This window comes from Mustela nivalis (assembly GCF_964662115.1).
Source record: "Mustela nivalis genome assembly, chromosome: 15".
Classification (NCBI taxonomy): Eukaryota; Metazoa; Chordata; class Mammalia; order Carnivora; family Mustelidae; genus Mustela; species Mustela nivalis.
This window is the reverse complement of record NC_139034.1, coordinates 26882805-26910191: the sequence shown is the minus strand read 5'-3', so window position 1 is coordinate 26910191 and position 27387 is coordinate 26882805. Positions and strand designations below refer to the sequence as shown.

The 27387-nt window shown below is 42.3% G+C and overlaps 1 protein-coding gene across 3 annotated transcripts; it reads right to left on the bottom strand.

Annotated features, from left to right (window-relative positions):
- Positions 1 to 364: 364 nt before the first annotated feature.
- NEK3 (NIMA related kinase 3) lies at positions 365 to 23501 on the bottom strand. 3 transcript variants are annotated; one of them, XM_082700528.1, is made up of 17 exons: positions 23427 to 23501; positions 20317 to 20489; positions 18514 to 18607; positions 18331 to 18428; positions 16842 to 16925; positions 16006 to 16073; positions 15826 to 15912; positions 13709 to 13763; positions 10246 to 10446; positions 9750 to 9822; positions 7737 to 7786; positions 4213 to 4312; positions 3543 to 3686; positions 2912 to 3046; positions 1615 to 1741; positions 753 to 1212; positions 365 to 524 (listed from the first exon to the last, which is right to left on the bottom strand). In XM_082700528.1, the coding sequence occupies exons 2-16, from the start codon at positions 20431 to 20433 to the stop codon at positions 1128 to 1130; spliced, it is 1518 nt and encodes a 505-aa protein (XP_082556654.1). In that variant the 5' UTR covers positions 20434 to 20489; positions 23427 to 23501; the 3' UTR covers positions 365 to 524; positions 753 to 1127. The 3 variants fall into 3 exon arrangements, with proteins under 3 accessions (XP_082556654.1, XP_082556655.1, XP_082556656.1); XM_082700529.1 differs by having other exon boundaries at positions 7737 to 7783; XM_082700530.1 differs by lacking the exons at positions 20317 to 20489; positions 23427 to 23501 and adding an exon at positions 19912 to 20063.
- Positions 23502 to 27387: the final 3886 nt, after the last annotated feature.

Here is a 27387-nt window from a genome sequence, read left to right as displayed (position 1 = left end):
AGCCTCTTTCTTCTGGAGTACAATATGTCGCCTCACGACAGCATCCCAGTATGGAACGAAAGGACCCAGAACATGTGTGTCAGGGTGACCCACACAACTTGGCATCCCATTAGTTCCACAGCACTCTCTAGTTTTCAGTACTTCCACCTTTGGCCTATTTCTTTCTCCTGCACAAGACTACCAACTTCTGACAGGATCTGTAGTGCCCCTCCCCACCTTCCTGATCATCACCGGCTGATGTTCTGACCTGGGCCCTTCTGTGCATCCTGACAGGGGCTGTATTTAAGGATGGCGGGTCACTGGCGAAGATCATTGAAGATCATGGACCACCACCCAGAAATAGGTCTTACTGGAAAACTGCACATTTTTATATTCCAATTAAATTTATTTTATATCCTTGAGCCTTTCAGAAATGTAAAAAGAGTTACACAGCAATTAAGCACCAATCATAACAGTGCAGAAATAATGTGAAGAGCCACCGCCAAGGTCTTTGGTCAGCATCCCTGTGAGGAAGGCATCATCACCTCATTTTATTTTATTTTTTTTTTATTTTTTTTTTTTTTAAAGATTTTATTTATTTATTTGACAGAGAGAAATCACAAGTAGGTAGAGAGGCAGGCAGAGAGAGAGAGGAGGAAGCAGGCTCCCTGCCGAGCAGAGAGCCCATGCGGGACTCGATCCCAGGACCCTGAGATCATGACCTGAGCCGAAGGCAGCGGCTTAACCACTGAGCCACCCAGGCGCCCCATCACCTCATTTTAGAGTCAGGGAAACTGGGGCTCAAAGAGCTTCAATAATTTCCCACAATCAAATAATAATAATAATAATAATAATTTCCCACAATCACACAAACTGGAAGCAGCAGCCTCTGATTTCTTTTCTGACTGAAAGCCTGAAGTTCAGAGCCATTCTTCTACACCTTCTCCTTTCAGTTCAACAACTCATGAGAGTTACAGGTTTTTTAAGCCTTGTGGTACTAATCAGGAACAGTTTTAAATATTCACAGTTTCCCCTTCTTCGTTCTGTGTCCAAGGAAAACTATAAATCCTGTGAGCTGATATTATCCAAACATTAATTCCTCATTTTCAACATCTACTTGATGTGACTACGGAGCACTTCCTTGGGCGTCACCCATCCAAAGCTTCTTGCCAGCCAGCTCGCCGCTTCAGTTCTGACACCCAGTCAGGCCTGTCATCATCCTCCTCAAAATCCCTGTGAAGAAACAATTTTGATACTAAGCCTCCATAGCAGGGGCACAGTAAGTATTTTTAGGTGGCTCAAAGCAGAACACTACCATCAAAATATTTACATTTTTGAGCAACTGACTAGAGGAAAAAAACTGTTAGCTCTTCCAAAGGAGCACTTCTTTCATGTTTTATAACATTTGCCAATAAAACCCAATATAGTAAATAAGAAACAGTAAGTCCAAGCTGAACAGTTAGGCTCCGGAATTCTGTAATAATACCGTAATACATTACTCATCCCAGACAAAAGATTGAGATATGAATATTCATTTGTGATGTTGAGTAATATAACCAGCTCCTGCTAAACCTGAAATTAAGGTCTGATTTTCACACACAATGACTAGCACCATGTACGTATATCTCAACATACGTGTCCTCTGCATCCGGTCCAGGTTCCAATCTCTCTGGGTCCAAAATGACAGAATCGTGACCACCATCCACACTGTCTGATGCTTCTGTATCTTCAGACAGGGGGCCCTTCAAGAATTCTTCTGAACCTTCAGAGGAAAATTATGCCAATTTTAACAGTAGTTGCATAATTAGTGAATGTTGGACTAAAATCATCCAAAAGCTTGCTGGCTCACTGAGGACAATGCTGTATTTCTTTTGTAGTGCCTCCCCCAGTACACAGCCTGACTTCTGGCATCAAACAGGCCCACGAAGCATCAGGATGGGTATAAAATTTAAAAACAGTACTTTCTTCAAAAGAAAAATCTAGAAAATAATCATTGAAACCTTCAAATATAAGAAACTAATATTAAAGTTATCTTTGGCTCGTCATCTTTCAGTTGTTTTTCCTCTGAGCTCTCCACCCCCAACTTTTCCCCATGTTGGGGAATAAAAAATTAGGGAATGGAGACCACATGCATGCATGCTTTCAAAGAATTTTCTAGATGGCAACTGTTTTCAGATTTTTGCTCACACAATAACCTAATATAAAAATGTGAGCTAAATCTTTATAAAACCCTTTCATACTAGAGCTATGACATAGGTTTTGAACAGTGAACAGGGACCAGAAACAAAATCCAGGACCTACAATTTCTACAACAAAATTCACAACTGTTAACTTCCTCAACACCGTCCTTCTATGCACCCATTTCCGCCGGGGCTCCTATGACCACCTGCACACAGCTCTATCAGAAAACACCTCTAAAAATTCATCTATAACACTCTAAAACTCTCTCCTTGAGGGCTCACCCAGGGAAGGAACTGTGTGTTATTCTTTTTTTTTCTTTTTTAAGTCTTAACCCAGCACATTTAGCACTCAATAAATACTGACCAAATAAACAAAGACAACTAAATCTGTTACAATAAATAGGGTCAAGACTTGCCACAGCATTACACGCTCTACTTGGCATAATTTGTCTTAGCTCTTGAGTTTGCAAGATGGCTTAGTAATTGAATTATCAGGGTGCCTGGGGGGGCTCAGTCACTAAGCGTCTGCCTTTGGCTCCAGTCATGATCCCAGGGTCCCGGGATCAAGCCCCACATCAGGCTCTCTGCTCAGTGGGAAGCCTGCTTCTCCCTCTCCCTCAGCCCCTCCCCCTTGCTCATGAACTCTCTCACTCTCTCTCAAGTAAACAAATAAAATCTTCACTAAACAAATAAATAAATAAATATTTTAAAAATCAAAGCGTTTCCATAGGTACGTGATAGGCTTGAGTCACCTGGTCTATATATTGTATATGTTTGAAAGGCCAAGCTGAGATCCGCATTCTTCAGGAAGTTCATCAGAGTTTCTGGAGTCTCTTTGAGCCACTGCTTACGGGTGTTATTTTCACTGTACTTTATTACAGAACCACCTAGTTGTGAAAAGGTGATGGTTAGGGCCATGTTAAAAAGATTCTCAGCATATATCTTCCAGACCATATTTTAAGCAAAGGTAATTATATCTGACTTGCTAGTCAAATCTATTTCACTCACCTACATGGGCCCTGCTCTGATACGTGACACCTAATATCTTCTACAGAGTGACATTAAAAACAACAACAAGAACAATCTCTGGCCCATTAAACAACCATTAGAAAATGTTCTATTGTGGGTCCCTGGGTGGCTAACGTGGTTAAGTATCAGACCCTTGATTCCGGCTCAGGTCATGATCTCAGGGCTGTGGGATCAACCCCCCATGTCAGGCTGCACACTGGGAGTGGAGCCTGCTTAGGACTCTCTCTGGCTCCCACTCCCTCTGCCCCTCTCCCCACTCACACCTGCTCTCTCATCAATCAATCAATCAATCAATCACCTAAAGAAGAAGAAAAGAAATGTTCGATAGTAACAGCATTCAATCTGACTACTAACCTCTCTCATCCCCGGCTGCTAAGCTGGAGGAGAGTATGGCTGCAGTTTCCAGAGCTGTGAGAGCTGTGTTGGAGACATTTTTCTCCCACTGTCTCCTGACAGGACTTGGTGAACTGGGTTTCCTCAGATGGACTGATTTATTATCTGATTTTAAAATGTAAAAAAGTATTGCTAAGCATATTACTTATCATCTGTATGTACACATATACTCGAACAAGTACAGAGAAAGAAGTCTTTCTTTTCTCTTCCAAACTCACATCTACTCACAATGTTTTTTGAGTCTAAGCAGTAAAGGTGATGAGAAAAAGAAACCTCCAAATGAAAAGGTAAAGCTAATCATTAAAAAGTGAATTTTTAAAAATACATATATATTTATATATGACACAATGTATAAGAATGAAGTCCCAGGAGGATGTATATTTCTGTACATGGTTTCTATGACAGATAGTACAACAAATACTATCTTTTCCTACAGGCTCTTATTAGTAACACTATTCTTTTCTTTTTTAAGAGTAATAAAGGATTCTTGTACCATTAAATAAATCACTGGATAAGCAAACAAAAATCTTCCCATGTTTATGATATCTATAACCTAGTAAGATGAAAATTAATATTTCTTCCATATTCCCCAGTTCCTCACTTATATAACATTAAAATTTGAATAACTTACCTTTCTCTTTATTTAATGTCCCCAGTGCACTTTCAACTGAATTTTTATTAATGTTTTCTAAATCAGTGTGGCTATACTTTCTATCTTGTTCTTCTCCTAGCTTTAAAAGGGATTAAAAATACAAATTTAAAAAGCTTGAAATGCTACAAACAAGGTAAAGTATGCAAAGTCAGCTATCTTAATTTTAAATAATGATTAATGAATTAAAAAACATAACCACAGAATCCCATACATTATTATATGTTACGTCATACATATTTATATGGAAGTTAAAAACCATATATATACATACATATATGTATTTAAAGTCATCTATATTTCTAATCATTATATTTCTTTTAAAGAGAGACTGAGGGGCAGAGGGAAAGGGAGAGACAGAGTCCCAAGCAGGCTCTGTGCTGATGCAGAGCACGACACCAGGCTCGATCTCACGACTCTGAGATCATGATCTGAGCTGAAATCAAAGGTCAGACACTTAACCGACTAAGCCACACGGGCCCCCATATTACTAGTCATTAATATCAACCATTGCAAGTACAAAGAGGATATATAAAACAACAGGTATTTGAGAGGGCTTTATAGAAGCAATGAGTAATGAAAAATTTCAATATTGTTTGCTGTATTGGGCTTTTTATGCTGGAATATCAAAATGAGGTATTTTATAAAGTTGCTATACATGGTCAAAATGTTCCCACTTCACCTGAGTGGCTCAGTGGGTTGAACATCTTGATCTCTTGATTTCGGCTCAGGCCATGATCTCAGGGTTGTGAGATCGAACCCCATGTAGGGCTCCACAATTGGCAGGGAGTCTGCTTGAGATTCTCCCTCATCCTCCTCTCCCTCTGCCAACCCCCCCAAATTAAATAAATAAAATCTTTAAAATGTTCCCACTTGGGGTGCCTGGGTGGCTCAGTGGGTTGGGCCACTGCCTTTGGCTTGGGTCATGATCTCAGGGTCCTGGGATCGAGTCCTGCGTCGGGCTCTCTGCTCAGCGGGGAGCCTGCTTCCCTCTCTCTCTCTCTGCCTGCCTCTTCATCTACTTGTGATTTCTCTCTGTCAAATAAATAAATAAAATCTTTTAAAAAAAAATGTTCCCACTTAATTTGGTATTTTTCCAAATTATCTAAGCTCCTGATTTCATGAAATAGAGTAACACACTGTCAAGACGCTGCTAAATCTGCATATATTTTGAGAATACATCTCCTATTCCTCAACAGTTTCCAGCATGTGGGTTCTCAATGACTTGTTTTTTTTTTTTTTTTTTAAAGATTTTATTTATTTATTTGACAGAGAGAGATCACAAGTAGACAGAGAGGCAGGCAGAGAGAGAGGGAGGGAAGCAGGCTCCCTGCCGAGCAGAGAGCCCGATGCGGGCCTCGATCCCAGGACCCTGAGATCATGACCTGAGCCGAAGGCAGCGGCTTAACCCACTGAGCCACCCAGGCGCCCTCTCAATGACTTGTTGAATGAATAAATAAACAGTAGACTATAGCTGGGACTTTGTTCTTATTTCTATTGATGGTTCTCATACTTCTCTCCCCACCCGGCAAAGGGCTCCCCCACAAAGAAGTCAGAATCTTGGTGGGTAGTGGTGATGAGCAGTTTTTAAAAGCCCTGAGGGGATTCCGATGTTCCATCCCCAGTGACAGTCACTGCTCTACACACAGCGGCCTCAAACAGGGCTCCTGGCTCGGCGCCACTCGGCTCTGCCCTCACGCCATCACACCTTGCCATCTTGCCTGGGACCTTCTTCCTACCTCAGCTCTTCCCTTCTCTGACTTCCTTTCCAGCTCTCTCTTCATTCTGCTTACATTTTGCTCTTTTCATTTTGCAAGAACACATGCATGTGTCCACTGTAGATGGTATTAAAACGACAGTGGTGACCATCTGGGACAGGAGTCAGGATTGTTTGCAAAGGGCCCTCAGGAAGCTTTCTCGGGGGTGGGGGATGCTTGGGATTTCTAGATCTTGATTATGGTGGTGGTTATATGACACTAAAAAGTTTTCAAAATTCATCAGACTCTACACTAAAGGGTAAATTTTATTGCATATAAATTATGCCTCAACAAAGCTGGGGAAAAAAAGATATTCTCACAAGAATTAAAAAAAAAAAAGTACAGGGGCAGGATCTATTCCATTTGTAGCAACATAATGGTGGGATGCTGTTATTTATTTACAGCCAAATCTCCATTCGAAAAAAATTTGACAAGTTTAAATTCTAGTACATTCCATAAATAGAATGATATGTTGTTAGTACAACATTTTTTTTTTTTGGAATTAAATTTGGAATTTCTTTTGGAATTAAAAGAAAGAAAAACAAATCCTGAGTAGGGCATGATTTACTAAGTTGGGTTTGGCAGCACTGAGAAGTGGATCCACTGTTCTCCTCAGGACATTACCGCAGCTCTCGTGTCAAAGAGCTCACATCTGCCCAGGGCAAAGCAAGACAAACAGGACCTTGAATGCCAGGCTGAAAAATGTCAGCTTGGTTTGCCAAATAATGGGAAGGCACTAAAAGTCCCTGAACAAAAAAATGTCAAGATCAAAATACAGATCTAAGTATTCTTTGGGCAAAAAAAGAATAAAAATAGTCTGATAACGGGCTATCCATGGATGAACCTTAAAAATACGATGCCAAGGGGCGCCTGGGTGGCTCAGTGGGTTAAAGCCTCTGCCTTTGGCTCAGGTCACGATCCCAGGGTCCTGGGATTGAGCCCCGCATCGGGCTCTCTGCTCAGCAGGGAGCCTGCTTCCCTTCCTCTCTCTCTGCCTGCCTCTCTGCCTACTTGTGATCTCTGTCTGTCAAATAAATAAATAAAATCTTAAAAAAAAAAAAAAACGATGCCAAGCAAAATCAGAACTGAGCAAAACAAAACAAAAGCAAACAAACAAAAACCCTATGCTAAGCAAAAGAAGCCAGACACAAAAGGACACCTGTCACATGATTCCACTCCTGTGAAATCTCTGGAATGGGCACACAGCAGAGACAGAAGGTAGGCTGGAGGTCACCAGGAGCTTGGGGTGGCAGTGCAGGTCGGGAAGGAATGGGGAGCTATTATACAAGGGCAGAGTTTCCGTAACAGGGTAATCAGAAAGTACTAGAAACAGTGGTGATGGTTACCCAATGCTGTGAATGTGATTAAGTCTGCTAAATCCTATGCGTAAAAATGGCTAGAATGGGAAGTTCTGTGTTATGTATGGTTTACCACAATGACAAACAAACTAAAAGCCAGGCTTAAATAAGATGTTCATAACTGAAAGCAGAACAGAGTTCTCTCACGTCTATATTGACACCACTGGTCATCAATAATTAAAAACGACAAAATGAGGCACGTGAACCAAATGCTTGGTGATCTCCAGTGGCTCAGCTGACAGTATGGACGACAGCCACCAATTACCTCACATGCCAAAGGCGGAAAAACTGCTGGCCAGGAGAGAGCAGGTCCCAGTCTTACCAACATCTCAGAGCCCCGGATGGTACCCAGGAGACGTGTGTTTCATAAACGTAATTTTCAAGCTCTTACCATCGTGGCTGCCTCATCTTCCAAAGCTATCTTGCTTCTGCTGGGGTCTGCTTAAAAAGAAGAGAGAAGGTAGGAAAAGAAAACACACAGAAGATCACGTGATTAAGCTTCTCAGGTGATCTGCAGAAAGCCCGAAAGGCAAATGAAGACAAATGAAGTTGTTGAAGTCCATGAGCCAAAGCCTTAGCCTGAACAGTGATACCAAGCTTCAACCACACAGTAATTTAAACAGAGGCTGTTTTTGCTGTTTTATTCCTAATGCTAACTAACATCTGAAAGGTAAGGCATCACAATTCACTTCTGCCAGCCCATTTAGGCTCTAGAAGGTGAGAACCTCCACATCCCAGGGAAGTCACCATCACCTCCAGCTCAGGACAGCGAGGGAGTCTCTGCTGTCCCCAACAGTGACGAGAGCCCGTGGAACAGGGATCCCTTAGAAGGAGGGAGCTGCTTGTTCTCTCCTGAGGCACCAGCGGTGGTGGCAGTCAGCAAGAACTTGGGCCTCCGATCACTACGGAAAGAGGGGTTGATTTGCCCTGACAGAGCCTGGCCCCCCATGTTCCTCTTTCATTCAACATTGTAAAAAATGGCTGCTGAGCATCTGTAATGAAAGGTGCTGAGGCTACAACTGGGAGTGAATGAGACACAGCCGCAGCCATCACGGGGAATGTTCACTGCCCTGGTGGCACTGCCTACTGGCTGGGTGGAGATGCCACCGGACACACGGTCTCCCAAGGTGGCCTTTCTCCACTGATTTATTCCTCTTATTTAGGAATAGTAAGACTATACTTGGCCAAACTATCTTGAAACTTTTCCTAAACTGACTTTTATTGTTGTTGTTGCTTAGCATTTTAAAACAAATTTCCCAATACCCTGGGAAGGGGAAAAAGCTACAAAATAGTACCTAAGGTAAAATGAACACTAAGGCAAACTGTGGAAACAAAGGTAACTGGCTACCCCTTGAGGAATGAAGAAAGGGTGAATTACAAGACTAAAGGGTTTGCATTACTAGAAGGACATACATTCCTACAAATGTCAAATAAAGAAATTAAATATTTTATTTATTTATTATTTATTATCTCTGCCAAATAAATAAAATCTTTTAAAATTTTATTGATTTATTTACTTATTTTATTATCTCTCTGTCAAATAAATAAAATAAAATAAGAAAGATTTCATTTTATTTATTTGACAGACAGAGATCACAAGTAGGCAGAGAGGCAGGCAGAGTGAGAGGGGGAAGCAGGCCCGGCTGAGCAGAGAGCCCAATGCGGGGCTCAATTCCAGGACCCTGGTATCATGACCTGAGCCGAAGGCAGAGGTTTAACCCATTGAGCCACCCAGGCGCCCCTCCATCTGCAGGCTAAACTGCCCTTTGCCATGGAACCTAATATCCACAATTTCCAGGGAGAAGGATGTGCCCATCACTGCAGGGGCTACTCACTCTTCCGCCCTCCACTCTTGGGCCCAAGGTCCCACAGCTAGTAGGGGAGTGCTGAGGGAGAGGGAAAAGCAGGCTCCCCACTGAGCAGGGAGCCTGATGTGGGACTTGATCCCAGGACCCTGGGACCATGACCTAAGCTGAAGGAAGACACTTAACTGACTGAGCCACCCAGGTGTCCCATGGCTCTGCTTTTTAAAATTTTGTTTACCAGATGGTTCTTTGGATACTTGGGGATGATTTCCTATAAGATTAACACTGTATTTTCATGGTTAGATTCCTAGGCCAGGCCACAGAAGCCTTCTACCTGACCGAAGAGAACATGATACTAATAATGAAATGAAGAACAATCTTTACATCATTAAAATCTCCAAACTAGGCTTTTTGATCCCTGGAAAATTAAAAGCATAAAAGTCAGTACAGAATTACATCTGAAATAGCAATTAAAAAAATTTTAATTTCAGGAGATCTCTGAAATTGTCTCCAGTAACTTAAAAATTATATTTTTTCTTTTTGTTAAACTATATTTTAAAAGAAAATGGAACAAAAGGCAAGCTTTCTAAAATTCTTACCTTTTTTCCTTGGTGTACTATGCTTAGAATTTTTGGTTTCTTCTAATATCTGATTGCCATATTCTGTGATGATCTGAAAGTTTCAAGTAAAGAATTTTAAATATGTGAGGTACACTTTTCTTTAGACACTGCCATAATGTCATTTAATTATCAACATCATTCCCTACAATCATATTCTCCACAAACATATTCCCCATAATCATAAATATATGATTTATGGCATCTAAAATGCCATTTAGAAAATGTCTATAATTTAGACACATATACAGATATTGCTACAGGTCTAGAAAAAGACCAGAAAGGTTATGCAAACTCTCCCTATGAGGATTCTCAGGGAACGGTATTGTGGAAGGGAGAGGAAGAAGGAAAGGAAGTTTTTACTTTTTTGTATACTCTTCTGCATTATTTGAATTTTTACAAGCATGTCCTACATGTTGTGTCAAAAGATAAACCATTTGGCCACACTTGAAAACCACTCACAGTCAACCCACCGTACCTCTGGGGGTAAGCACTTGCGGACAAGCCGAGCCAAAGAGCCTCTGGAGAGAAGTGTTGTAGCAGAAGGGCGGTGTGAGGGATTCCTTTTAAACATCTGCTTGATCAGAAGCTGGAGTTCACAGGAGTACTGAGATGGCAGTGGGCTCAGGGACCCCTGACATATTTTGAGAATAAGACTTTTCCAGCTGTTTGCCTGAAACTAAAAAGTACAACTGAATGTAAGAGCAGAGACAAGGCAGGAGCGGAAGAAATTGCCAGCTCAATGAAATCCTTATGAAGTAATTTAATTTTATAAAAGTATCTGTCGCCTGGTCATTTTTCTTCCCAGAGGGATCCTTAAGGTACTATTTGAAATCTTACAGTGGGTTCAGAGGGAAGGTAAACATAAACAGGGCAAAACCTGCCCATCTAGAGGAAAATCTGAGCACTGATGCCAGCTTTGGGTACATTATCACTCATAATCAATGTGTGTGCAGATACACATTGTTAACATATGTTTAAAATCAAGGTAATACATACATGCAGCTTTTTAAAAAAGATTTTATTTGAGACACAGAGCACAGGAGCAGGGGAAGGGGCAGAGGCAGAGGGAGAAGTACGCTCCCCTGCAGAGCAGGGAACCCAACCTGGGGCTGGATCTCAGGACCCTGAGATCATGGCCTGAGCCGAAGGCAGAGGCTTCACCCACTAAGCCACCCAGAAGCCCTACATACATGTAGCTTAAGAAGTCAATGGTCCTAACAGGCATATAATAAGTGTAACATCCCTTAGGTTCATTCCTCCCCAGAACCTGCTAGGCCTGCCCCCTCGTGATACGCATTCCAGACTATTCCAGCTTTAAAAGTGTACTGCCAAATCCCTTTTACCTTCATATCATCAAAGGAGCTATTAGAATTTGACAAGCAATAGAATGGGAATCAGAATGACATGCCAGCATAACATTTTAAAAAAATCTTCACTGTAGAATAAACTTTGAAATTAACACTAGATGTTAGTTAATCTTGGTAATACTTAATGTAAGAACATGTTGGCATTCTGCCTTGAAAATGTACCTATTAGTAAAATATGCAAGTGAAGATATGAAAAAAGAAAAAAATCAACAGATAACAAGGGAAACATTCAGGTAGTGAAAAATGAGACTAAATCTGCTCTGCCTCCAGTTTCTGAACCACTATACCAGGTTTCTGCATTTCCTAAAGGTTTGAGAACTACTTTAGCCTCAAAGCAGATGAGAAAACAGATAGTGTGTCAAATATCAGGGCACCATACTCCTTAATTCTTATTCTTGCTAGAAGGAATAAGAACATGTATATGAAAGTACACACCTACACACACAAAAGACAGAATCAGGGGAATAAAGAATATAATCATAAATAAAATACTGGTATTTTAAAAATAATCCTTTTTTTATAAAACAGTGGCTCTCCACTTGGGCTGCACATTAGAATCACCTGCTTTAAAGATTTATTTGTTTGTTTGAGAAAGGGAGAGAGACAGAGAGACAGAGCAGATGTGAGCAGGCGGAGAGGAAGAGAACCTCCAGCAGACCCCTAGCTGAGCTGGGAGCCCCAAGCAGGGCTGTCTCATGTTCCTTAGATCATGACCTGCACTGAAACCAAGAGTCAGGCCCTCCACCAACTGAGCCACCCAGGCGCCCCTAGAATCACCTGTTCTATAAAACACTGCTGTCCAGGACACCCTCAGGGGTTTCCATTCAATTACTATAGTATGGGCCCAGGTATCGCCACTCTGTAAATTCTCCCAAGTTGTTCTAACGATGCAGCAGGCGATATAAACCACGCACACTGGAGGAAGACAGCACGTGGTTTCAGTGTGAGGGGATTTCTTAGTGGTGGCGAAGGCTGTTCCTCCATCATTCACTCTCATACCTCTCAGGCACGTCTGTAAAGATGCTTGCCAGGGGTGGGTGGGGATGGGTGAAATAGGCAGAGGGCAGTAAGAGGCACAGACTTCAGGTATAAAATAATTAAGTTTGGGGGATGAAAAGTAGAGCACAGGCAACAAAGCCAATAATATCATAGTCACTTCGTATGGTGACAGATGGTGAGTATGGGTACGTATTTACAAGTGCTGGATCACTATGTTGTGCACCTGAAACTAACATGACACTCTATGTCATCCGTATTACAATTAAATCTTAAAATATAAAAAATGAAAAAATGCTTGGTTAGACCTAAGTTTCAATCTGTGCCCAAAGGACAGCATTTATTTCTATGAAAAGCCAAGACTTAACAGGGATGAGTGCTATGATTGTTAGTTCTGTGTAATAGTAACTGCTAAACAAGCTGGCCAAGTTATTTAGCCTCCTTTTTGTTAAATTGTGTTTTAAAATATCTTGAACAAATAAATATAAAGATAATTTTTTCACAATAGCCAAAGGAGAAAATAACCCATATGTCCAGCAACAGATGAATGGATAAACAAAATAAGATATAAACAAACATAATGGAACATCACTCAATCACAGAAAGGAATGAAATTGTGACCCATGTTACAACATTATGCTACATGAAATAAGCCAGACACAAAGGGAAAAGTACTGTGTAATTCCACTTATTGGAAATATCTAGAATACACACGTTCTTGGAGACAGAAGGTGGATTAAAGGTTACCAGGGGCTGGTGGGGAGGGGTGGGGATGGGAAGTTATCATTTAATGGGTACAGAGTTTCTGTTTAGGAGCATGGGCTGGGCAAGTTTGGCAAATAGGTACCAGAGATGATTACAAAATACTGCAAAGTAATCAATGCCACACAAAACGGTTAAAAAGGCTAATATCATGATATAGATTGTATTTTACCAACATAAAAAAATTCAGAATAGTGAAAAAAAGAAAGGACGGGTGGAGGAAGGGACGGAAAGAAAAATGGAAGGCAGGCACGCAAGCTAAATATAAAACTACAGAAACTAAATAATGAAAATTTCCTATTAGTATAAGCTACCACAGGGACTCCAGGCAAAGGTGATACCCAAGGAAAGAGGTATGAATTCACCTGTCAGAAAGTAGAGGAGGGTCAGTCATGGATCATCCAGACCAAGAAGGCATTTTAATACTGAAACACAAAGCAAGCCACTCCATGTCGTTTACCCAGAGCTTTATGCAGGGTAATTACCAACGGGGCAATGGGCACGGGGGCAAGGTGGACAGGGGAATGCAGGTCACTACACAGCTATTCTCTGCCCTGTTCTCTATAGGGCAACTATCTGGACCTTAACCCCCAGCTTCCCTGGAGCGAGGGACATGGTGGTGAGGTCACAAGGGAGTTATCCCTTGTGGTACCACTTGTGGGCCAACATGGCAGGCCAAAGATGGAGTCAATGCTGTCAGCACTCCTACAGAGCCCAAGGGAAGCACACAGCCAAGTGGAACCTGGCACATTACTAAGGACTTAGCCAGGTATGACAAGAGGCTGCCTTTTCCAATTTACACACCATACTTACTGGATGCTTAAGGGTACAGAGCTCATAGAGAATGCATCCCAAGGACCAGATGTCACTGGAAGCATAAATGGAATGACAAATGGGTTATGCATGATTATATGAAATACAAAAGAAAATAAAAATGAAAAATTATCTTCAAAAAGAATAAATATCACAAGTAATTCCTAGTTATTAAAATACAATACATGTTAAGTTTGGTCTAATACTTAGATACTTACTCACAGTAATGTTCGCAGTAAAACTCTCTGCTCCCGAGCCCCTACCCTCCAAATCAAGGCTGTTCAGACATCATTGCAGTAGCATTCGGTACAGGAAGGAGTATTTGTAGACTCAGACTGGCATAGTTGGAAGGAGGGTTAGAAGTCATGCAGTATAGCTTCTACCCAGACCATCTGTGTGCAACCCCAGGCCTTTTGGCCACACCTCCTGATAAATCGCTCTTTACCTTGGGCACAGCCTGTTGGATGGCTCTAGGGAGAATGGTCTTCTTTATCATAAGCCAAAATGTGTCTTCTGGAAACCCTCATCACCCTGTGTTAGCTCTACATTCCAAAACCAAGAGAATAAGACTACTCATTCTTCCCCCAAACAGTTCTTCATACATCAGAAGAGGTCTGTAGTTGCCCCATACGCCCACCCTTCTTCATTCTAAGCATCCCCATTTCCTCCATCCTTCTCACCACCTAGTTCCACATATATCTGAACCTCTTGAATAAAAGACTGCAGACACCAAAGACTTCATCCCCAAACATGTCAGCATGTACTCTCCCTCACAAACACAGTACCATTGTCACATCCAAGAAATATAACCTTAATTCAATCATATCACCAAATATTTGTCCAAAATCAAATCTCCCCAATTGGCCCAGTAGGTTTCTTCATAGCTGCTGTGCACTCAGTTTTACTCTTAAAAGAAACTGTTCAGTATGGATTACCATGTTCTTTACAGAAATTGACGCGACAGAAGGTAACGAGAGCCTGTAGGTTTTCTACTTCAAGGAATTCATGCCAAGAATGTGTTACAAAATAGTGATCTGTTTACTCACAACAGGTCTATTAATCATGACACTGATTATAATACTGAAAATTATCATTAGACCAACAACAATATTTGTAAAGAGCTTAAATATGTGGTGATATGAATATGATATAATAAAATAAAAAAAGGAGGATACTAAGTTGTATATAGAATACATAAACTAGGTTTGGCAGGGGGAAGTGAATGGGTGGAAAAAACATCAAAATGTTATTAGCAACAGTGAAAAAGAAGGTGATGGCCATATCCTTTCTTGTATATCTATTTCCAATATTCCTCTGTTCACCCATTCCATCAGGGGGCAGGTCATGACTTATATTCAGAAAAATATTCTATCTTAAACCATAAGGTCTTAAGACTATCTTCTTTTTTATTTTATTTTATTTTTTTAAAGATTTTATTTATTTATTTGACAGACAGAGATCACAAGTAGGCAGAGAGGCAGGCAGAGAGAGAGAGGGGAGGAAGCAGGCTCCCTGCCAAGCAGAGAGCCCGATATGGGGCTTGATCCCAGGACCCTAGGATCATGACCTGAGCCAAAGGCAGAGGCTTTAACCCACTGAGCCACCCAGGCGCCCCAAGACTATCTTCTTTTAATTAATTAACCTATCAGTCAAGTACTTATTATCCAGTCCTGCCAATATGAACTCACTGACATAATCCAGTAGTTCCCAAATTTTGCCACACACTGGAATCATTTGGTGATGCTGGAAAATTACCGATGTACACTTCCCACCCCCTGACATTCTGATGTAACTGGTAGAGCTGCAACCTGAGCTTTGGGACTTTTAAAAGTGAGAGCAGTAGAGTGTGAAAAGCAGTCATGTCATTCATTCTATTATGTCATTCATACTGTTCCTTAGAAATGACTAGCCTTTCCTTCAACATTCACATTTGGCTCCTTTCAGCTCTGATTAAAACAGTTGGAAAACTGTGACCTTCATCTAGAAGCCTGGGCATTTAGATTCTACATTGCTTTCAAATATATTTTTCAAAAACCAAACTTCCCTTGTCGGTTACAATGCCTGTCACCAAGTGGTCAAGCTCAGGACTTAATGTATCAAGCAAGAACATTACTTACCTTTTATTGTTGTAAGGCATGTTCTCCCAAATTTCTGGGGGCACGTAATAGGGTGTTCCCACATATGTACAAGCAAATGCCATAGGACTAAAACCATAAGAAGGCAAAGCACGATTACAGCGCATTCCTGAATAAGGGATATTTTGATTGCTGTCACTACTACAAAACAGATATACATACTTGGAGAGAAGACGGGCAGATCCAAAATCTCCCAGTTTTACTTTTCCATTTTGGGTGAGGAAGATGTTCTGCATTAAAAAAGAAGAGCTGAGATTATGTCTTGCATCATTCACCCGCAAGGCAGAGATCTCAGAGAAGCTGTCTATCAAAGCCTGCTGGTGATGGAGATTAAGGGCAGAGATGCTGACAGCTGAGTTCTGGAGTGGAACACGAAATAAGATACCCTTCTGACAGATACACGTTACCCTGCTTGGGAATTCAGGATCACTGCTTAGAAAGCAAACAAGCGAGCTTAAGATTTTATCGGTAGACAGGAGCCTGGATGGCTCAGTCGGTTAAGCATCTGCCTTCAGCTCAGGTCATGATCCCAGAGTCCTGGGATCAAGGCCTGTACTGGGCCTCCCTGCTCAGTGAGGAGTCTGCTTCTCCCTCTATACCTCCACCTGCTCGTGTGTGTGTGTGTGTGTGTGTGTGTGTGTGTTCTCTCTCTCTCTTTCAAATAAATAAATAAAATCTCGTATCAGCAGAGCCTGATCGAGCGCCTGGGAACGTATCGGGGGACTCCATGGCACAGGTCCTGACCATTTTTCATCTGAGAAAGATAGTCTTAGCAATCACTAAGAGAGCTAGGAACCTATTAACATACACTAGTAAAGAGATTAAATGATCTTTCTCAGGTAGTACCTTCCTTGGCTCGTATAAATATTAGGTTGACAAAGACTTCTAGGCTAAATAAAAATGTCCCAAAAGGAAACAGAAGAACACAGAAAAAAGACTGAGTGAAATAGTCTTTGTTTCTGTTTTCGTGTTGAGGCCCCAAAAGGTATTTCACTTACCTTGGACTTGATATCTCTGTGTAACACACGTTTCTTGTGAATGTGATTTACTCCAAGGCACATTTGTGTGAACCAATTAAGTATCTGCAAGGAAAAGGCATGCAGTAACTGGTTTGTGTCAACCCCAAATCCCAAAGAATCATCTCCAGGCCTTAGCTGACCTGGATTTTCTGTAATATAAATACAGAACCCTAAAAATTACATAGTTCAACTAAGATTCAACATTGCCTGGGAGAATTCAGAAAAACTGTGAATCCCATGTTCCATCATGTTATGTATGATCTAAACAGCAATTTAGTTCAATAAAACTCCCACTATGGTTTTCTTGAATTCAACCAAATAAAAGTATTTCTTAAATATATATATAAAGGTAATTCACCACTAAGGAATGAGTATGCTACAACTTTTTGTAATCATTACATCAGATTTTCATTTGCCTTTTCAGAGTGTTCATTTATTAACATTAAAAGATTTCGTTATGTTGTCAACCATCCTGTGAGTCAGCATTTTCTTCTTACAAATCCTGAGTCAGTAGTATTCAGAATTTCTAAGCCTATAATTAAATGTCAAACCGATTTATTTTTCTTTTTTGCTATGGAGATTCATTCATTTGAAGCCAAGGTTGACCTCCTTCTCTGGAATCCATATTTTTTTTTTTAAAAAAGATTTATTTATTTATTTATTTATTTATTTACTTGACAGAGAGAAATCACAAGTAGATGGAGAGGCAGGCAGAGAGAGAGGGAAGCAGGCTCCCCGCTGAGCAGAGAGCCCGATGCAGGACTCGATCCCAGGACCCTGGGATCATGACCCGAGCCGAAGGCAGCGGCTTAACCCACTGAGCCACCCAGGCGCCCCTGGAATCCATATTTTTAACAACACAACCACTACATAAAAATATTTATACCAATTTCATAACATGTTATACCCTAAACCAGACAAAGTCCCATTCATGGTGTTTATTTAACTATTTTCCTTAGTCAATTCATTCTAATAATATTTAATACACAATTTTCCTTTAAAAAGGCAGAAAATACTAGACATAAAGGAAAATGCTAAATTGTAAAAGGAAAAAGTATGAGAATAGGTATTCTCATGAATAGGTATTCCCATGACCCAGGAATTTGGGCTTCGTTCTTCTGATGATCTAGTAATGCCAAATAACTCTATCTGTCTTCTACAATGTCAGTACCACAAAATTCAAAATTTGAAATATACAGGACAAAATAGGAGCAATACAATTTTGAAACTTTTCTACACACAGAAGTTTTATTCCTTGATATTTTATAAACATATCTATTGAACTTGCTGGAAATATCTATGGCAGCCACCTCCCACACATAAACAGGAGCAGCAATAGGGAAGCGAGTTGCTTCTAACAAGTGTATCAAGTAATCACATGTACAATGCTTTCATGTGAACTTATACCCATTTTGGGAGGAAAGTTGCTTCTAAATCTTGAGAGAAATCGTGGAAGCCCCTCTCTTACCATATCTTCAGGAAACAACTTTCCTTTCTGATGCTTTATCTTCTGCATTAGGTCCCCTCCGTCGCAAAATTCCATCACAATATACAGGTGTCCCTCAGCTAGAACAAACAGAAGACTCCTGAGGAAAGCCTGGAGGCCATAAATCAAATTCCACAATGCGTTTTTGGGGGAATTCATATTTACCTTCAAATGATTCTTGAAAGGCAACAATATTGGGGTGCTTCATTTTGGCTAACAGAATAGCCTCCTTCCTAGAATTCTGTGTACCAGAGAGAGACTAGAAGAAGATTTTAAATAGCATAAATGGAATACTTCATTTTAAAATGGATAGCTTTACAACAATACAGTTGACCCTTGAACCACATGGGAGCTGGGGGCAGTGATCCGCCCCCCAGTGCAGTCAAAAATCCACCTGTGACTTTTGACTCCCCCAAAACGTAACCATTAATAGCCTTGTCAATTACATAGTCAATTGACACACATGTTGTATATTACATGTTTTATATGCTATATTCTCACAATAAAGTAAGCTAGAGAAAAGAAAGTGTTACCAAGAAAATCACAAGGAAGAGAAAATACATTTACAGTACTGGATGGCATTTATCCAAAAAATCTACATATAAGTGGCCCCATGCAGCTCACATCTGTGTTGTTCAAGGGTCAAGTGTGGTTTGTATACGTCAATGCCAGAGGAAGTTTTGAAGCAACACGCTGTGACCCAACTTATGTTTATCAAACTCTATGAGAAAAAGTAGTGAACTGTGGCTATATTTTACATGCTAAAATTGACCCTTATATCCTTCCACGTATAGAATGTAAACCAGTTTTCACATCAGTCTCATCGTAACTGATGTGGAGAATGGGCATGCCATTAACCACAGCATATCCTTAAGAACTGGGGCTCTCAGGTCTTACTGTCTGCATCATGTTTGCAGCCCACTGGCCCAGATGAGAAAGACTGATGTGTTAGCGCAGTAAGCATGGAAGAAGGTGATTTACAAAGCTGGTTTCCAAAACTGCTTATCCCTAACTTACACTCTGAGGACAAAATCCTGAATGGCTTGTCTTTCAATTAAGAAACTGCTATTGGGAGAAAAAAAAAAAAAGAATTACAAAAAGATATTTTAAAAAGGGGCGCCTGGGTGGCTCAGTATGTTAAGCCTCCAACTCCTGATTTCAGCTCAAGTCAGGATCTCAGGGTCATGAGATGGAGTCCCCTGTTGGCCTCTACGCTCAGCAGGGAGGCTGCTTGAGATTCTCTTTCTCACTCTCTCTTCAAAATAAACAAATCTCTTAAAGAAAAAAAAGCAAATTCATCAGCCCATCTGCACCTCCTCAACCAGATACCCAGGGTTGGGGCCCAGCAATCTGTGTTTTAACCTCCAGATGACTTTGAAGTCCACTCGAGAATCACGGAAAGAGGTCAAGAACATAGTGGGGAAATAAATGCTTAGAATTCTGAGAATTGTATTAAAATGTATTTTTAGAAAATTGATCAAGACGTTATTAAACAACCTCAATGGCACAGATTCTTTCCTGCAACAACTATGATAAACATGGACCAGGTAGCACCTTCCTCACCTTCCAGGGAGATAAAACCCAAAACTGATCCACAAAATAGCTTCTCTGATATCAAAGGTTAGCATGTTAGGTTTTTGCTCTTCATTGTATTTTTTATGCTCTGTTTTCATTAATAGGGCACCTGAGCTGCTTCCCGCAAAGCTTCTTTCCCTCTTAGGTATGCAAAATTGGAAATTATTCATTGAGATAAACAGCAATCGCCACCTAGATTATTTTTTCTCCCTCTTTGTTAATTATAAAAATTACCTAAAATCCATATAAAATACATCAAGACCTTGTAAAGCTAATGAATAAACCCATTACATCTTTTGCACGAAAGAGCAATTCCATGTTAAATCTCAAGAACTAATTTTCTGGGGCAAACCATCTACATTTTCAACATGAGCTAATGGCTTTAGCAGTGACCTTGGGAAGCCTTATTTCCTTCATGGCAAACAGCTGATTACTGCTTTCTTGCTGAACCAAAAGGGCTCTGCCGAAGGAGCCCTCTCCGATCACTCTCAGGACCACATAGCCATCCATGCTGGGAACCCACACAGCCCGGCTTCACTGACACGGTCACCACAACCTCTTTCGACCTGTATTCAAAAACGGAAACGTTGAAAATTAAATATATTTCAAAAGGCAGAATGAAGTCAAAGTAGCTCAAAATGAACACGGTAGGACAACAGCAGTTTATTCCTTTATTGGCAAAACAGGTAGACCCTGGACACCCATGACAGGTTTTATAATCCTGAATAAAAAATACATTTACAGACTGTACTACATTTATCAAAATTGCTGGATATAAGTGGCCCTGTGCCGTTCAAACCTGCACTGTTCAAGGAACAGTGTGGTTTGTATACGTTGATGCTACAGCAGCGGACTTTGACCTCTCATAGTCCCTGCTATCACGCATGCCCCAAAGCAGGCGGGACCTCAGACCTCAACAAATGTAGGGTGATAAGTCTCACAGAGTTAGGCTGGCGCATGGCAGAATTATCCAAACAAGTCAGGAAAATGATACTTTACTGAAGCCTGAAGGATGACTGGAAGTTGGCTTGGCAACAGGGGGCGGCGGGGGGAGGGAGCGATGTAGGCAGAGGGACTGGCATATTTAAGAGCCAAAGAGGGGGCACCTGGGTGGCTCAGTGGGTTAAGCCTCTGCCTTCAGCTCAGGTCATGATCTTAGGGTACTAGGATCGAGCCCCACATTGAGCCCCACATCGGGCTCTCTGCTCAGCGGGGAGCTTGATTCCCCCTCTCCCTCTGCTTGCCTCTCTGCCTATTTGTGATCTCTCTCTGTCAAATAAATAAATAAAATCTTATTTAAAAAAAAAAAAAAGAGCCAAAGAGGTTGTGTTCAGTTCAAGGAATTGAAAGAGGACTATCACAGGCTGGTGAGGCAGACAGGGTCTTATCTGAAGGCCACTGCAAGCCAAGCTCAAGGTTGCCGGATTTTATCCTTGGGGTAATTAATGTGCTATCTCTGAAGGATTTTAGCCAAGAGAGCATATTAGAAAAAAATAACTTACTCTAGCCATAGAGCGAATGGACTGCACACGGGATGGGACAGGAGCGCTGGAGAACGACTCCGACAACAGAAAAGGCAGGAAAATGATGATGGAGTGGAATGGGGTGGTGGCAATGGGAACGAAGAGAAGAATGAGAAGAAAATATGTAGAAAGAACTCGTAAGATTTTTGGTGACAAATTTATGGGGGATAAGCAGGGAGAAAAGGACAAAGCCGACCTCCCAGGGTTCCAGTGTAAACTGGGTGAATGATGATACCATTCCCTGAAAAAAAGAAAAAGCACAATGGTTCTGTGTGTATGTGTGTGTGCGTTTCCTTCTTCTGGCAGTGGGAGTGTGGCAGGGCTGGGGAACAGCATGGCGAAGGGAGACGTGTTCCTTTTAGGACACGCTGAGCTAGAGGCGCTGGGATTAAGAAGACATAAGCAGAGTCTTTGAACTTCAGTCTCCCTTTCTGTATTTCCCAGATGAAGCAGTTAGCTGGATCGGATCATAGGTAAAGGAGATTGAATATAAAGTACGTAACACTTTGCCTGGTACAGGGGAGGCCATGGATAAATGGCAGCCATTATTATTATTAAAACCTTAGCAACATGATGCATTTTTTTCCTTAGCAACTTGGTGCATTAAGAAAAAAGAAAGCCACCAGAATGAATTAACTTAATTTTCAGAAAGCCTATTTGTAGTGTTTTTTTGTTTGTTTTTTGTTTGTTTTTTTGTTTGCTTTAATCACACCACAAAGAATTATGAGGCACAGAGAACACAGCAGGCAGAGCAAAAATCACAACTAAAACAAACACTACAGCGACCTGTAAAATGTCGTTTGTATTCATGTGTGTCATAGAATCACCGGGCAACTTTAAAATTAATTGCTCCATATTAACCAAATTAGAGGCACTGTGTTCAAAAACAATTCTTTTCAAGAACAGTCTGGTCTTTCAGTGTATTTAGGGATCTGAAAGAAAAAAGTTGCTCCTATTCTAACTGGCCCTTGGTATTACCCGATTTAACAAGCAGGCTGAGGGTTCCTGGATGGCTCATTGGTTAAGTGTTCGCCCTTAGCTCAGGTCATGATCACAGGGTCCTGGGATCCAGTCCTGGGTTGGGCTCCCTGCTCCTGTTCTCAATCTCTCCCTCAAATAAACAAATAAGATCCTTCAAAAAAAAAAAAAAAAAAAAGTAACAAGGAGGCCACGTTTCCCCATATTTGTTTCTTTTATTCTTCAGGGTCTTCATTCTATGTCAAAGATGTAACCGATAAGCAAGAACCACCATTGATTTTCTGAGCTGAAAACCAGTATTTCTTTGGCTCTTTCTTTCTTTCCTTTTTTAAGATTTTATTTACTTATCTGACAGAGATCACAAGTAGGCAGAGAGGCAGGCAAAGAGAAGAGGAGGAGGCGGGGTCCCCGCTGAGCAGAGAGCCCGACGCGGGGCTTGATCTCAGGACTCTGGGATCACAGCCCGAGCCGAAGGCAGAGGCTTTAGCCCACTGAGTCACCCCATCTACCCGCTACTCCATCTGCCACCCGTAAGATCAATAAGAGACCTGTATACACTGTATACACTGTGACGAAGTCCCTTTGCATGCTCTCCCAAATACTAGTAAAATGGTTGGGAAATGGCCAGAAGTGGGATCGCGGGTGAGACACCCGGGCGCGCGAGCTTCTCAGGTTTGCACGCGGGCACCCGGCACCATACGGAGGGGCCCGCACCATGCGGCAGGCCTGCCAAGCGCGAATCCCGCCGCGCCGCGTCCCCTCCTCCTCCAGCGCCCGAGCCGCGGCGGGCGCCAGGAGCACGGGAAGCGGCGGGGGACCCCAGGGCGAGCTGCCGGCCCAGGCCGGGGGCGGAGCTGGGGCGGGGATCCGACAGCACCGAGAGCGGGTCTCCAGCTCGCCCCCACTTCGCGAGGGCGCCGCCCGCTTCCCGGGCCCCAGGTCCCCACCGCCGGCCGCGTTCCCTCCTCCAGAGGCTCCCTGCCAGACGGCGGGATCGCTTACCGGCTTCCCCCGCGACCGGAGCCGACCCCGGCGTCCCCGGACTAGCGCGTTTCCGCGGGGCGGGCCTGCAGGTCGTCTTTCGGGTTGCTGGTAAAGGAAGGTTCTCGGGCTGGGCGGGAGGCGCTATTATCGGAGTAGCCGGGCCTACTAAGGGCGCGTTTTAAAACTGTAGCTCCAAAGCGCCCTAGATCAATGCCAATGTTATTGAGGGAAAGTGTCTCCCAGCAACAAGAGTTTTGCCTCCAGTTTACGTGATCAGTTTCTCTGGCTCAGCACTCCCCTTACTAGCTGGGGGACCTTGGGCCCAAGTGAGGAGGGCGGAGGAGTGAGTAGCCCCTGCAGCGATGGGCACATCCTTCTCCCTGGAAATTGTGGCTGTTAGGTTCCGTGGCAAAGGGCACTAAGACTGCAGGTGGAATTAAGGTTGCCAACCAGCTAACTCTAAAATATGGAGATGATTGGATTCTCCAAGGTCCCCAGTATGATCACCAGGGCACCTCCAAGTGGAAGAGAAAGGCTGAGTGGTGGTCAGAGAAGAGATTTGAAGAAGGATAGGGCCACCAGGCAAGGAAAGCAGGAGGCCTTAAGAAACTGGGAAAGGGGCCGCCTGGGTGGCTCAGTGGGTTAAGCTCCTGCCTTTGGCTCAGGTCATGATCCTGGAGTCCTGGGCTGGAACCCTGCGCCTGAGCCCTGCAGCAGGCTTCCAGCTCTGCGGGAAGTCTGCTTCTCCCTCTCCCTCCACCCAAATAACTGATAAAGGCCGGGAAACGAATTCTGGACTTCCAGAAGAAACATCATCCTGCTTATACCCTGATTTTAGTCCAATGAGATCCAATCCAGACTTCTGATTTGTAGAAGAGAGTACATTTGTGTTGCTTTCAGCCACTGTGTTTGTGGTGATATGTTATAGTAGCAAATCTAAGAAACTCCTAACAGCAAGGCAGAGAACCTACCTCCTAGGAGTTTTGTGAAAATCAAAACGGATATATTAGAATATATTGTAGAACAACTTCTGGTTGTAAGTGCTGAGCGTGTTCAGCATGACATGGCAGAGTTAATATGTGATTAATCTGTAAATGTAGTGATAAGAGCAGGATCTCTGGAGCATCATCTTCTTTCTGAATGGCCCAACATTTGCGATATCTGCTCTGCTTTGTTTCAATTAAAGAAACAAAAACAGGGGCACCTGGGTGGCTCAGTGGGTTGGGCTGCTGCCTTTGGCTGGGGACATGATCTCAGGGTCCTGGGATGGAGTCCCGGGTCGGGCTCTCTGCTCAGTGGGGAGCCTGCTTCCCTCTCTCTCTCTCTGCCTGCCTCTCCATCTACTTGTGATTTCTCTCTGTCAAATAAATACATAAAATCTAAAAAACAAAAACAAAAACAGTGGCGCCTGGGTGGCTCAGTGGGTTAAAGCTTGATCCCAGGGGATCAAGCCCTGCATCAAGCTGTCTGCTCAGCGGGGAGCCTGCTTCCTCCTCTCTGCCTGCCTCTCTGACTACTTGTGATCTCTGTTAAGTAAATAAATAAAATCTTAAAAAAAAAAAAAAAAGGAACAAAACCAAAACTACTACACGTCTATGCCCAGAATGCTGCTACAACTTCCGTTTCTAGGAACTAATGGGCCTGCTGCTTGGCCACAGGCACAAACTCCAACCACTTTATATTCATGACAGTGCTGGGACAAAAGTCATAAAAACACCCAACTCTTTTTTTTCCCCCCTGCCCAATGCCTATAGTCATGAAAAGGACTTTTTATCTTGTTGCGTGAGTGTGTTAGTTTGCTAGGGCTGCCCTAACAAAGTATCACAAACCAAGGGGCTTGAACAAGAGAAGCATATCCTCTCAGGTTTCTAGAGCCTAGAAGTCCAAAATAAGGCTGTCAGCAGGATTCTTGAGCTGAGGACTCAGAGAGGGACCTATTCTGGGCCTATCCCTTGGGCTTGTAGAATGCTGTCTTCTCCCTCTCTTCACATCATCTTCCCAGTCCTATTGTATTAGGAACCTGCCTAAATTAGGACCAGCCTGAATTCATCTTAATTAATTGCATCTGCAATGACCCTGTTTCCAAATAAGGTCACATCCTAAAAGTACTGGGCTTAAGATTCCAATGTATCTTTTTGGGGATGACAAAATCAACCATTAACCATCAGCAAGCACAGACTGGAGGAAATAGAACAGATCTGAACCCTACCCCCTCTAGCTATTGCCAAGGTGTGGTTCTCAGCCAGGGGAGGTTCCGAAATGGGTAGTGATTGGAAATAGAATATTACTACAGATTCCATATACAAGGTACTAGGCACTGTTTTAAGTCAGTCAGTACATGTGAAGTACGTTAAGAGTAGGACTAGATAAATATTAGCTATCAACTCCACAACAACCCTAAAGGTACAATTATCTCTAAGGCACAAGAGGCTATTTGCCTCAGGTCCCACAGCTAGTCAGTGGTAGAACTGGTATTAGAAACCAGGCAGTAGGACACAAGTCTGATTCTTAACCACTATCCTGCAGTAATACATGTTGCTTGCCGTGGTAAACAGTGTGAAAAGCTGACTGACTTACAAAGCTCCCATGTAGTCTTAATGTTACATTGATCTAGGTCAATGAAAAGTTCCTTATTTTATATACGTATATAAAATAAATTAGAAAAAAGACACGTTGTAGAACCATACATGAAGTATATGGTGCCATTTATGAACAAAGCAAAACAGAACCTACAAAATCTACACATACATACATGTTTATATAAGTCTGTGTTAAATACATGAAAAAAAAATTGGGGCGGTTACTGTACTAATATTGGTAACATTTAAGAAGGGTAGTGTGGGGGCACCTGGGTGGCTCAGTGGGTTAAGCCGCTGCCTTCAGCTCAGGTCATGATCTCAGGGTCCTGGGATCGAGGCCCGCATCGGGCTCTCTGCTCGGCAGGGAGCCTGCTTCCCTCTCTCTCTCTCTGCCTGCCTCTCCATCTACTTGTGATTTCTCTCTGTCAAGTAAAAAAAAAAAAATCTTTAAAAAAAAAAAAAAAAGAAGGGTAGTGTGGTTGGAGTAGAAAAATTGTGTTTTACCTGTATTTGGATTTAACAAGAACATGCTTAGGTATAGAAGTGATGAGCTAGAGAAAACCTCAGGCAGGAGTTTCTTTGCTTTTGTCTGGATAGTTACTTCATCATTCCGTTTACTGGTGACCTTTGCTCCCCAACCTTCATGTGGTCACTCAGTACCTCATTTTTACATATTTCAGGTCTAACTACATAGAAAAGACCCCATCTTGATTCCCAATTACCTATGGAAAGGTCTGACAGTCCAGGTTGGGTCAGGTGCCCATTCTGTCCTATTAACCAGAGGCATAGCCAGTAATTATGAAACAGAAACAAAAGAGGATTATCTCCACTTTACCCCCCCCCCCCCCCCACAAAGATGAGGTTCAATTAACTTCACAGTCGCATACCTTTTAAGGGAAGGTAGGAGCTGAAGTTTTTTTTTTTTTTTTTTTTTTAAGATTTTTATTTATTTGACAGAGAGAGATCACAAGCAGGCAGAGAGAGAGAGAAGGAAGCAGGCTCCCTGCTGAGCAGAGAGCCCGATGCGGGGCTCGATCCCAGGACCCTGAGATCATGACCTGAGCTGAAGGCAGCGGCTTAACCCACTGAGCCACCCAGGCGCCCCAGGAGCTGAAGTTTTGAATGTAGATCTGCTGGACTTCAAAGCTCATGTACCATAGATTACATGCTTGGAGATATTTAGCTTGGAACAAACCTAGGTCAGACACTTGATAAATGTTCTTAAGCACCCAGAAAGGAGCGAGACCTATGTCTGTAAAGGGTAGCATTAGGATTATTTGAGAAGATGGATTTGACTCACAGCTGGCGGGGCAGGGGGTGGGGAGAGAAGCACTCTATGAAACTTCCAAACGGAATGGTTTTTCTCAAGTTCCCTCTCAGAGGCATTTCAAGCTACTCTG